The sequence below is a fragment of the Pungitius pungitius genome, chromosome 9, assembly GCF_949316345.1.
Source record: "Pungitius pungitius chromosome 9, fPunPun2.1, whole genome shotgun sequence".
Taxonomy (NCBI): domain Eukaryota; kingdom Metazoa; phylum Chordata; class Actinopteri; order Perciformes; family Gasterosteidae; genus Pungitius; species Pungitius pungitius.
In genome coordinates, this window is record NC_084908.1 from 13,449,213 (window position 1) to 13,462,058 (window position 12,846).

The 12,846-nt window shown below is 42.4% G+C and overlaps 1 protein-coding gene across 1 annotated transcript; it reads left to right on the plus strand.

Moving 5' to 3' along the window:
• The first annotated feature begins 5,656 nt into the window (after window positions 1–5,656).
• On the plus strand, window positions 5,657–10,596 carry LOC119217618 (neuronal pentraxin-1-like). The gene is made up of 6 exons (XM_037471400.2): window positions 5,657–5,673; window positions 6,306–7,002; window positions 7,362–7,569; window positions 8,221–8,462; window positions 8,764–8,943; window positions 9,314–10,596. The coding sequence occupies exons 1-6, from the start codon at window positions 5,657–5,659 to the stop codon at window positions 9,533–9,535; spliced, it is 1,566 nt and encodes a 521-aa protein (XP_037327297.2). The 3' UTR covers window positions 9,536–10,596.
• The last annotated feature ends 2,250 nt before the right edge of the window (window positions 10,597–12,846 follow it).

Genomic DNA, 12,846 nt, shown 5'->3' on the forward strand with positions numbered 1-12,846 from the left:
TTTCCTAATCAGTAGACATACAGGTTTCACTTATCATTATCAACATGCCAGTTATGTTAATTATATAAATATATTTCCTGATTATGTTAATATAAAATACAATTCACAAAGCATTAATTTGCAGTTGAAAGTCTTTTAAATTATGGTAATTTCGTGGAGACATATGTTCTGTGTGTTAACTAGGCTCCACCGGCTATGTAAAGAGGGTTGAAATAAATTCATCATGAGTAAAAGTAACGGGGGTTTTAGAAATGATCCCAATTTATGAACGTACAAAAAAACACTTGATTCTCTCAAAGCCACAAGACTCCTATTAGACAGAAGTGATTTTACGCAGCTGATCAACAAAACACACTTCAATTCAACAAAACTTCAATTCAATACAACTCAGGACAAGCGTTTTGGGTCATTCCAATGCCCAACAATCTACATCTATATATATATATATATATATTAGATGAAAAAAAGAAACAAAAATGATGTGCTGTCCTCAAAGCTATACCAGACTCTGATTAAAGTAACAGTACTAATAGAAGTCTCTGCTTATAAATAGTGCAATTAGCATCCCTTAATGAGCCTTTCATACTAAGCAGCAACAGCACCATCGCACTCTGAAGCGCATTACTTACAACGCCTTGGGTGGCGCCACAACAACTTCATGCTGAGCCGAGCAAAGTAAAAGAAATACCTCCACAAATTTCTCTGTCTACCAACTCTGCTTTCTGACAAGGTTTTGACAACAAAAAAATTGTAAATGTAAAATATGTGTGATAATTATGTGTGAAAGTGACAGGATATCTCAGGTGTTGTGATTCAAGCTTCCTTAGAATTTAGACTCTCTTACAACCAACTCTTAACCAACCACTAACATCTAAAATTAACAATCTTTCATTAACTGTGTGGTCAATGTGACATTTTGTAAACATAATATAATAAAATATAATTCGATAACCACCTTCCGCTCGGAAACACAGCTGAAAAACAGAATCATAAAACATTATTATAACCGGCATGACAAAAAACATGACTCAGATAAGAAATGTGTGACGTTAATTCTATTAAAAAACAGAATGAAACCACAATAGGTAAAGAAAATTCCACGTTCTGCATGATTTGATGAAACCTTCCCCATGTTTGTCCTTTTCTGTAAACCAAGTTGACTTCAACCTCCGCCGAAACGTAATCTCCTTTTGGGAGAAATAATGCGGCACAAAGGAGGGCTGTGACAGGGAGCGAGGATTTTACAAAGACGCTTTGGTCACTTCATGGAATTGAGAGCAGAGCTCACGCTCTATTAATTTCGTCCACTTCAGGCCCTCCTGCTTTACAGGGTTTCATCTCCTCAATGTTATTGAGTCCTAAAACACACCTGCTCCCACAGTGCAACGACCTCGCTCTGCCCCTAAATGCTAAGTGCTCAGGCTCCGCTCTAAGTCCGCAAGCTCCATGGGAACAATTGCTACGTTAAAGCACTATATAACATCTTAGGAGGCTTAACGTTTATTTCTGTCCGGATGATGTGGTAAATCCCAAAATGGGCCGGATTTAAGCGCCGGGTGTGTTTTATAGTCAACACAAATTGTGACCTTTGAAAGCAAACAGGACGACCTCCAACATTGGCTGGACCCTCGTCTTAGGCCATGACCCCTGTTCGAAGCACGACGACTCCAGACTCCCGAAGGCAGCCGGGTTTAGGGATCGGGAGAGCTCCGAAGGGAAAAATAAAATGTTTAATCTTCAAGATTAAATTCTCCAGTCAAAGGGACGCATTCTCGCCCAGTCCCTGCTTCTCTTATATTTGTCTGTTGGATCACCATTAATGAGCACGAGGCCGAGCGGATGAGGCTTCAGTGTGCAGAGCACCTGTGCACACACAACCAGGGTCAGGTTCATGTCTTGTTTTATTTTGTAGTTTCAAATTTCTTGTGTCCCTGGGGTAACTTCACTTCCTGCCTTGTCCTGTCTTCCCATGTGATTGTCTGCAGTGTCGACGATTGTTTCCACCTGTGTCCAATCATCTGCACCTGCTCTTCATCCGCCATGACAGTTACGTTGTTTTGTTTTTACAATACCGTTTAAACACAAACCGAATGTTTTTTTTTCTAATCTCCAAGTATTTTTGTTGCCAAAACCTAAGCAGTGTTTTCACAACATCAGCTACGTGGCATGGTGAGTTTGTGCATGTATGATACAAAACAAATATGGACTGCCTTAACATACTTCTGGTTCAGAAAACTTGCAGTTTAACGTATCCTAACGTTTGCAGAATCACATAGTGCTAATAGTTTTGATTCTGGAGAGAGGGTTTATTATACCTCTTATTGGAATACATGCTGATTCAAAAATTGATGAGCAGGACACGCTGTCATTCCTCTTCCCAAATCAATCACTTCAGTCTGATGCCAACCCACTTCCTCTTTAGGACACATTTTGCCTGTAAACTGGTTGAAGCTAAAGGCCTAATGGAAAAATGTTTTTTTTTTTTTTTGGCCTACACAAGCTGCTTGATGAACAGCGCTGTCGTAGCAAAAGCGTTATGTCACATTATGTAATGTGCAGGCTTCAGAGAATTATGATGTTAGCTTAGGGCCTAGTGAAACACATAATGCCAACCATATTTGTTCATGTCACTTTGGGTTTTAATGAGATGGCAATGAGTTTGTGAAGGATTCTTTGCTATGGCTGGACATTAACAAAACAAGGTCAGAGTCTGAGAAGTTATGTCCATACAAACATTGACCTTGAGGGTTCACAATGTTTGTGATTGTGAGTCAAAAGTACTGTCTGTGCGCGTGTATGCATGGTCGAACTCTTTTTCCAGCTCTTCATTCTTCCTCTCTCCCTGTGCTGTCCCCGGGGGCAATTCATGCAGAGCGGCAGACTGCTCCACAGCGCAGGCGCCCTATTGGACAAGTCCCACCGGACTCCCCCTTCATCTCCTTCTCTGTGGGATAATTGAAATGGAGACGTCAGTGCAGCGAAGCTGCCGAGCTGACGTTTCGGTTGCCTGGCGGCACATCTTGATTCTCTGCAGTCGGGAGTGAAGCAGGTGAGTGTACGCAGAGGGGAAAGTGAAGCTTACTTTGTGAAAAGTTAACAGGTTTAACTTAATGAACTTGCAGTTCTCCAGAGCTGTAAAAGACAATACAATTGTGATTGTGAGTCAAAAGTACTGTGATAAAACGTATTAGGATTATAGAAACATAGGATATTATTTGTCTTATATGTGCTAGAGATTAATAAAAAATACAAATTGTGGCGGTATGTCTTAAGGCAAACCACGCCACTGCATCATTTCCCGCTCAGCTGCTGAATAAATATGCAACCCGTTTGCCGCCAGTGTGTGAAATTGTGCTTATGTATCTCTGCCATTAGAGAGTGGGGTTCTATTATAAAACTTTGCATTATTCAGTGCGCCTGAGAGACTGATCATTATGGATTTCAGCCCTTTTCCACACCAGCCCCTGGAGTCCAGCTCTGCCTGCTGGCTGATGCAAGCGTTCAGTAGATCTGACCTTCCACTCCTGACTCGCAGAGTGAGAGGGTTACTGGTCAGCTTGATACTGGGTGGGAATTTTTCGCCAAATGTTAAAACCAAACATTCCAAAGAATGACCGACGAACTATCAAGTCCCACAAGCATTTTGCTATCAGAAAGGTTTGTTCAGAACAAAGTCAACAATAGGTCTGCAACTATGCCACCGTTCCCAAAGGTCCGGCAGAGTCGGATATGACAATCTGACTGACTGGCACCTGATGAGAATGAGGGGGATCATGGCTGAATGTAAAGTTGTGCAGCACTCTTCTAAGAGGCATACTGACTCATCCCTTACAGTGGCATCACTGTATTTGGAGGCGTGGTTGTAACAATATGCAATCTGCAAAGTTTAATGGTTTCACAGAATTCGCTATTATTATTACCAATATTATTATTGTTTGAAGCGACCCATTAAGTTGTTACAATGTGTTACAAGTGCTACATGTTAATTTGTTAACTAGTAATGAATAATTTCATCAGCTGTGATTATCAACAATTAGCCTATATTACACACTGCTCCTGTTTCATTCACACAAACTCACATATGAACGCTTTCCCCCAACCCGTAGATTAGCAAATGTCCAGTTCAATAATTTTAATACCACAGTATAAAAATGTAGCGTCATTAACATTATATTTTGCACAACAAATGCATTGAAAGCGGCTCCATTAGCTAAACAGCCATTCGATTGTTGTTTGTCTGCTGAAGATAATGAATGAAGCACAGCTTGTTAATCTGTTCGGACCATGTGCAGTTTTTAATGGTCTTGTGCTGACATTAGAACAATTTGTTAGAAGCCTGAGTCGGGCCTCAGCAATTACACTCTGCCGTTAATCATTTGTAACGTCCGCTGTTTCTCGCATTCAGCTTGGCACCTTGCTGATTACAACACGCTGGATCAATAATGAAAAACAAATTAAAGTGGTCTGCTGGTTAAATTTTCCTCCCATTCCAGCCACCGGCTTCAGTGACATCATGCACAACTAAAATAAAAAGCTGAACACTTCTAAAAGAGAGGATTTCAAAAATATTTGGACTGCACACTTGTGTACAGAGTGGTATTTAATAACATTTCTATGCAACACTTATGCCAAGTGTGTGTGTGTGTGTGTGTGTGGGGGGGTCATTTGCTAATTTAAGCCCCCCCCCCCCCCCCCCGAGGATTCATCTATAATGCTGCAAACAAAGTCCCAAATGTACACATCCTAAACTATACTTCTTTTAATTAGATGCCTTAAATAAGTTTTGAGGTCTTAATGGTTTGTTCTACGATGTAAGATAGGCCAGTGAATAGTTAGTAGTGTTTGTTTATCACCCATCATCATAGAAATGTCATAAAAGCAGTGGTGATTTGAGAAGATTATGTAAGTATATGAAAGTCAGATAAGTATCTTTTCCTTTCGTTGAGAGAATCGAAGCAATGCAAACTTCCGCGTTGGCCTACAAATATACATCATCTCTGCAGCACTACTTACTGCAAAATACAGCCATCTTTCTGTATTTCACTGGGGGGGAGACATCTTGTGTTGTGCATTTAGTTTCTCATCATTATTCTTAGATACGGGAGAACTTTGGATCTGAGTGCGCCATGACATTTGCTATTTCAGAGGTGCACTGATTTCAGTGTTTTTCTCTTCCCTTTCCGTACTCTGCAATGTAAAGTAAAAAAAAGTCTTACTGAAGTTCATGTTGAGTTTAGGTCCATTTTTTCGACGCATCTGTGTGTCCTTCCTACGGCGCTGCCATTTGTTGAACCGACATGATGAGTGCCGGTGCTGCCCCATTTCCCCGGTTGTGTATTCTGTTCATTTATTAATGCGAGAGCCGCAGGGGAAGTTACATAACTGTCTGTTTAGTTATTTGGAAATCCGTATCTTTCCTTTTAGCACCTCTGTCTCCCAATGGTTTGACATAATCTCCACCAGGTCAGAGCACCTCAACAGGCTGTGTGCTCTGGTTCTTCTTTGACAATAAACGCATCTCACTGCTGCATTTAGAAGTGTGGATGACAACATTTTTGTTCTTTCAAAGACATATTTATAGATTTTTTAAAGACTTGTGGGGAGAGACTAGAGAGAGAGAGATGGATGGAGAGAGATGATATTGGGGACCTCAACCATGGGACAGCTTTCTCTGTAGAATGGGGAGCAGATTAAATTAAAGGTGGACAAATCATTTCACCAAGTAAGCCAAGTAATCTTTGCCACAAGCACATAACCAAATTTGTGACATAAAGTCTATTTGTGGAAAAAAAACTTACATAAAGCCTATATCAGCAGGGTGTTGTTCGCACTTATGTTTTACTAGGGTTCCATAAATGGTAGCATATTTCTTCTAGGACGCCACAGTGTGGGCTTAGACGAGGGTCAATTATTATACCCGATATGACTAAAGTTTCTGATGGTAAACCGAGTAGATGAAATATTGCATTCAACAAAAACTTAATTCCATCCCATTTAACAGTTATAGCTAGTTTCCATATTTGGGAACAATTTAAAAGATCAGTTTCTAAATTCTCTAAGGTCCTTTCATTTAATGTCATAAAAAAAGTGATTTTGCTGTAATTTCCCAGAAAATAAACTCTCATGCATCCTTTTAACTTAAAGCGTTGTGTGCTAGCACTCTACAACGCAGGTTTGTCTGGATGACAGTTTTCCCAACATTAGAATAAGCTTCACTGATAACAACCCATCTTCAGACCACACTGGGACATAACATAATGAGTACAATCTAACGACCATCCGTCCAACACGTTTACTGACGAAAGATATATTCCACACTATCCTTTCATCATTGGAGAGACTGACTGCGTGGGCGCTTCTCAAACAGTGAGGACGACCTTAAATAAGGGGCTGGACTCTGTGGATACAGCAGAACCCGCTGCCTCCCCGTTGCGATGCAGTGAATCTGCTCCGCGCTTTGTCCGCTATATAAACTGCACACGGCGACCAGAGCGCACAGCTTCAGTGGACAGCTCCGTGGTGCTGAAACCTCACAGCCACCGCTCACCCGCCTCCTCTCTGAAGCCGCCGCACACGACCGGAACCATGGACGGATACTCGTGGAAACTTTTTCTACTTTCTTTTCTGCTTGTTGTGGGGAGCTCCGCGCAAGACTTTGGACAGACGCAGTTTATTTGCACGTCGGTGCCCAAGGATATGGACTTGTGCGCGGCCACGATGCAGAACAGCGGGCCGGCGGAGGACCTGAAGACTACGGTCATGCAGCTTCGCGAGACCGTGCTGCAGCAAAAAGAGACCATCATGAACCAAAAGGAGACCATCAGGGAACTAACGTCCAAGTTGAGCCGCTGCGAGAGCCAGAGCCTCCCGGCGGCGGGACCCGGTGGGAGACGGCCGGGGTCGAAGAACACGATGGGGGATGTATCCCGGGGCACCGCGGACACTCTGACCCAGCTGGGACAGACTTTACAGACGCTGAAACAGAGACTGGAGAATCTCGAGGTAGGCAAGCCGAGGAGAGGTCAAAAGTTAATTAAACCACAGCCTCCCAGGTTGTTCCTCTCAATGGCGGTTACTCCTCCAACGCACTGCTGCAATGTTGTTCTGGTTTTTGTGCGGGGAGCCACGTGTGTTTTAGTGCGTATTTTAATTGCCATCATCATGCAAAGTAAAGCCGGAAGCTTTCTTTTGGATAATTTGGCGCAGACCAGTCACTTAAACAGGCGGTGCAGTCGGACCTTGACCGAAGGTGTTACATAGGCAAAAGAGAAGCACGTTTGAGTGAGTTTTTATTAAAACCGTAGAAAGTGTATTCCGTGTGCCCTCTTAACCCCGCGCATGTCTCCCTCTGTCCAATGCAGCAGTACAGTCGAGGTAATAACACCGTGCAAGCGAACAGCCTGAAAGATCTGCTACAAAACAAGATAGACGACATGGAGAAGCAGGTTTTGTCCCGGGTCAACACGATAGAGGAGACCAAACCCAGCACCCGGAATGACACCGATCAGCGGAACAGAGTGGAGTCCACGCTCACCACCCTGCACCATCGGATCACAGACCTCGAGAAAGGTGCGTTTGAACTGCACTGACCGTGGCTCTATCTAAAGTCTAAACGACACTATTTGTAAATGCAGTTTTATTTAAGCCGTGGCGCCCGTGTTTAAAAAATAAAATAAAAGGAAAAACGAAATCTTTAGAATTACAGAACTCGCTTCAGGGAAGGTTTTATGATGCCGCAATCACCGCGTTGCGCCCAGATAGTGTGTGAGGGAGGAGAGGAGAGCTGCATTGCTTTGCATATCTCAAGACCTGTTAGCACTTTGCTTCGCCGAGTTGGCTGCCAAAAGCAGGACACCTAACGTTGCATGGGAGCCACAAATGGGTGATAGCCAGAGAGAAAAGTCTCTCTGGCTATCACCCATTTGCGAGGTTGCCCCTCGCATTGGCGCTTTTCAACGCATGCAAATTAGAATGGACACGGTGTGTGCGCGAGGGCGCCGAGGGAAAGAGTTCACCTTCACAAGCTGCAGAAAATCATAGCAAACGTAGCGTTTCATCTTTAATTATTTAACTCTGCAAAGGCGAGCTGTATTTTTTTATCTGACCATTCCATCCCATGTCTGACTCGAAAAATTAAGTCAGAAAATATTGCCCTTCTAAAATCTTCATCATGAGTTCATGTGAAATATACATGTCTCATACTCTAACCGTCTTCTACAGGTAAAGACAGCAGGCCGACAGATGCCTTTCAGCTCACCTTTCCCCTGAGAACCAACTACATGTACGCCAAAGCCAAGAAGAGCCTTCCTGAGATGTACTCCTTCAGCGTGGGTCTGTGGATCAAGTCCAACGCCTCTCCTGGGGTGGGGACACCCTTCTCCTACGCTGTCCCCGGTCAGGCCAACGAGCTGGTGCTGATAGAGTCGGGGAACAACCCTATGGAGATTCTCATTAATGACAAGGTAACGCAAAAGTCATTATCACGGATAGAAATGGATTTCACACATTTTTTAGCATTTACATGCTTACAGTGGGTGCAATTGTAGGAAAAGTTTCAATACTTTGCGATGATTCAGTGTAACCGACAACTTGTCCACGCGGAAGGAAACGGCATAAAAATAGTCGCCGAGGCGTGCGACAGGGGCCTTATTATAGAGAAGAACAATATGTGGCTGAAGAAGTGACTCTGCAGGATGGGGAGGTGAGGAAGTGTGAAAGAGAGTGAAAGATGTGATTTCCTCTTCTGCAACGTCTTTGGTGCAGGTTGCAAAGCTACCGTTCGTCATCAACGATGGGAAATGGCATCACCTGTGCATCACGTGGACCACCCGTGACGGGATGTGGGAGGCCTTTCAGGATGGAGTGATGCGGGGCAACGGAGAAAATCTGGCACCGTACCATCCCATCAAACCAGAAGGAGTGCTGGTCCTCGGACAAGAGCAGGTGGGGTTTTATTTTCAAATCAGCAAATGCAGCCTCTGCACTTTAGTCCTTTCACAATGTTGGAAATAATCCGGACGATTGCTCATTTCATTTTGAAGCTTTCAAGTCCGTAAAAAAATGATCAATCCAGGATAGAAAATATAAGTTAACTCCTTTATTCATTTGAGAGTACTGATAAATACAAGAATAACACGTTTGCAAAAGTAAATTAAACTTTTCCCAGATCAGAATTCAGCCATCGCCAAAACACTTGCACACCTTTTTGAACTATTCTAAAAACCAGTTGTCTCATTTGTTGGAGTAGAATTCCCACTTAGTCTTCTGCTCGAATGCGTAAAAATCTAAGACTTTTTTCTGCATTGTTTGACAGGATACGTTGGGAGGAGGCTTTGATGCGACACAAGCTTTCGTTGGTGAACTGGCAAACCTGAACATCTGGAACAGGAAACTTTCCGTCACAGAGATCTACAACTTGGCGACCTGTAACAGCAAACCACAGTCTGGCAAAGTCTTCTCCTGGACGGAGAGCAACATAGAAATATTTGGCGGGGCGACCAAATGGACCTTCGAGCCTTGCCGTTCGCTCAACTGAACCTTTATTTCCCCGTCAGAGAAAGTCCACTGTGTATTTCTGAGCTTTTGTCGTTCATGTCTTCATGTTAGAGACTATTTGAGTTGTTGGTAAGCTTAAATCTGGGATTTCTATCGTTCTTAGGTATTTATGTGAAAACAAAACTTTTCATCTTGAGGAAAAAACAAAAAACAGAATTCATCTTGGAAACCTCAGAGCAAAAGTATTCGATATCTGTTTCGGTATATGTTTAAAAGTTTTTTTTTTTGTTGGACGGGCAGTTGAAAGCACACGGAAGCTTTGCGTTTTGGCTCATTTCGACCTGGACTGGCAGCCGGCAATCTGCGCCGTATGTTTGGACAATTCACAATCCAAGTGAGGAAATTACATAACCGCTCGCACCCGCTTCCGTCTGGGAAGTGGCAGATTACGCTGTCCATGCAATTCTTGTCAGTGTTTGGCGCCGTGAAGTGATGTCTGGCGCAGAACAACTCCACCCCCCCCCCCCCCCCCTCCCTCCATCTCCTCCTTCATCCTTCATTCTGCTCCGCCACTCCGGAACTTGCACTGTGACTGACTGAGAGATTGCCAGGAGAGGAGGATATGTTGAAGGACATTGCGAACTCAGGCTTTGGTACAAGTCAATTTGCAATAGTTGTTCGCTTCAAGTGTTTCTGTAAGAATGTTGTTAACTTGCTACAAAGCCTGGGTGCCTTGGGCTGGTACAGATATTCAGCACATTCAGTATGTTTTAAGTTGCAAATTCAATGGTCACTGGTTTCTGTTTTCTTTTCTGAGATGGGTTTAATTTCTTGTTTCTCTGGTAAATGTAATTTAATTACAGTTTGTTATCTGACATGACGTGTTTTGGCAGGTGTTCGTTCTGCTCTGTACTAGGAATGTTACAGTATGTGTATAGTGACAGCATGAATGACAAGAGTGCCGTGAAAGCATTTTTGAAATCTGCTTTACTATCTTCTCTGGGTCTGGGTTTTTTACTGTATTGTTATATGCTCCAAGCATGGCAAAACTGAGAGATGAAGAATTTAATTTTTGTAATAAAATTGTGATACTTAATGTCACAGTGCATTCCTGACTTTGGTTATGTGAATCAATATATTTGAAACTGAGCAGGGCACTGGGAAAGGAAAGGAAAGGGATTCACCATGATCCAACTCTAATGAAGGGAAGCTAACAAAATATCCAAAGGCAATGAAGGTCACTAAGAGGGCGCTTGAGAAAAGGGATGAAACTGTGCGGGTCTCTGTGTGCTCTGACTCTTTTAAAGCTGACTGTAGAAGATAACCCACTCTCTGCTTTGTTGATGCTGTTATGAGATGCTGTGCACTAAAAAAGAAGTGACATTTTTCAAAAGAAAAACAAGTGCTTCGTCATATCCGCTTGGCAATGGCTCACTTCAAGTGAATTAAACTAAAACTAAAGCAATTTAAGCTCAGCTTACATTTAGCTATAGTGACCTGTTGCTGCAGCATCAAAGCATCTAATATTGTGCAGCCTAAACTTTGTTTTCTAAGTTGTATTTTCTTTATCAAGAAAACTTAAAAATGTTAAGTCATTTTGTGCCGTATAACTTCTGCTCATAAACACCACATTTCATTTGAATAAATGAATCTACCATTGCCTGAAATATAGGGGAAAGAGGAAATAGGTCTTCGCAGGTTTTCAGTTCAAATAATTCAGTTTTTCTTAATCTTGGCTTACTTTAGTTCGCTTTCTGCATGAGTAGTCACATGCAAACGTGAGATTCATTTGCATGCAGAGCTTCAAAATGAAACTCAAATTACAACAGTTCCCACCTCCTGCACTTTCACAGAAACTTAAATTGAATCAACACTTCATCTGCTAAGATTTCTCTTTAGAAACCCCAAAGTGTTGTCTATTTCATTAAAACGCTGATTCAACTGCTTTCAGTCACTGACAACTCAGCAACACTTCAACTGATTTTTATTTTTCAACTGACTATTAATAGATAGATTTTTACTGTTCACTTTATGCAAATTTTAATTTAAGTCGAGCTGCTCTCAACAGGCATTCAACTTTTTCCTACCTCAAATACATCTGACACATCAACTTGCATATTTACCTCAGCTTAACAGGGCAACATACTGCACGTCCATCATTCTTATTCTAAGCCACGATTGCAACGACATGACTCTCAACATGGGGAGACGGCAGTGCTCACCTGAAGGAGCGCCAAAGGAGGGGCACTGTGCTTCCCGGACCACTCTGTCCCGTCACAGTGAGTCGGGAGAACGTGACCTGCAGAATGAGGGCAGTGGGGACGATAAGGAAGGCAGTGGGACACATGCACAGGGACTCGTGTGGACGGAGAGCCACTATAAATGAGGATTTGGCACACACTCGGATAACCAACAGAAGGAGAGTGACTTCTGTCTCCGCTCAGGTAGAAGCGGCAGCGTTTACTCATTTTTAAAGAAATGTCCATCCTTTTTCTGTGTTTGCACCTGTGATATTCAGAAGCAAGTTCAGCCTTTAAGATCACACTGTGTCATTGAAAGAAGTTGCCCCCCCCCCTAATGTGTTTAGCTCATGAATACATTCATTAAGCCGAGACTGAAAAATTACAGGTCCTCGTTCTGTTAAATGTTGATCTTCACTTGACCTTGACGGGGGTTTCCTTTAGCAGAGAGACAGAGAGTCTGCATCACTTTAAATCTCTTGTGATGCACAGTAGACCGCAGCGAGGGTTAAGAACAGAGAATGACACGGCAATAATACAGGGCATCAACACAATCCGGTAGCAGCATAAAAAACACATGCAGAAAACAATTAATTCTGTCACTTTGCCACATTGGCAGATGGGTCCCAAAACACTTGGGTATATCAGCCAATTATATTTATAGAAAATGCCGGAACAGCTGAAATATGAGTGGGGGTGTTTGCCAAAGTGGCTGTCATTGTATTATAACTTTCCAACCATATTTAGAGCTTATCAGAAAGGTTCTGAAGTGTAAAGTAAAAAAGTATTTTGATAAACTTTCCAAACTAATTTGGGGTTTTGGGATCACTGTGAGCAGTGTTGGGAAAGTTCACTTTCTACATGAACTAGTTCAAAGTTCAGTTCACAAATTTTAAAATGAACTAGTTCAGTTCATAGTTCAAACTTCAAAATATTTGAACTAAGTTCACAGTTCCAACTAGTTCAGTTCTTTTTTTCATATGTTGCTGCGAGCTATTATTTTTCTAAATTATTGCCACAGCCCAGAACCACAGACAGCAATTATTTTATCAGTTTTAACACTGAAGCTATGCATCAGATTTAATCTTCATATCCAATTTTGAATCCTTAT

Excerpts from the sequence above, each read along its gene's own strand:
- LOC119217618 (XM_037471400.2), top strand. Across the intron at positions 7,570-8,220 it reads GATCACAGACCTCGAGAAAG|GTAAAGACAGCAGGCCGACA; the intron begins GTGCGTTTGAAC and ends CGTCTTCTACAG. Across the intron at positions 8,944-9,313 it reads TGGTCCTCGGACAAGAGCAG|GATACGTTGGGAGGAGGCTT; the intron begins GTGGGGTTTTAT and ends ATTGTTTGACAG.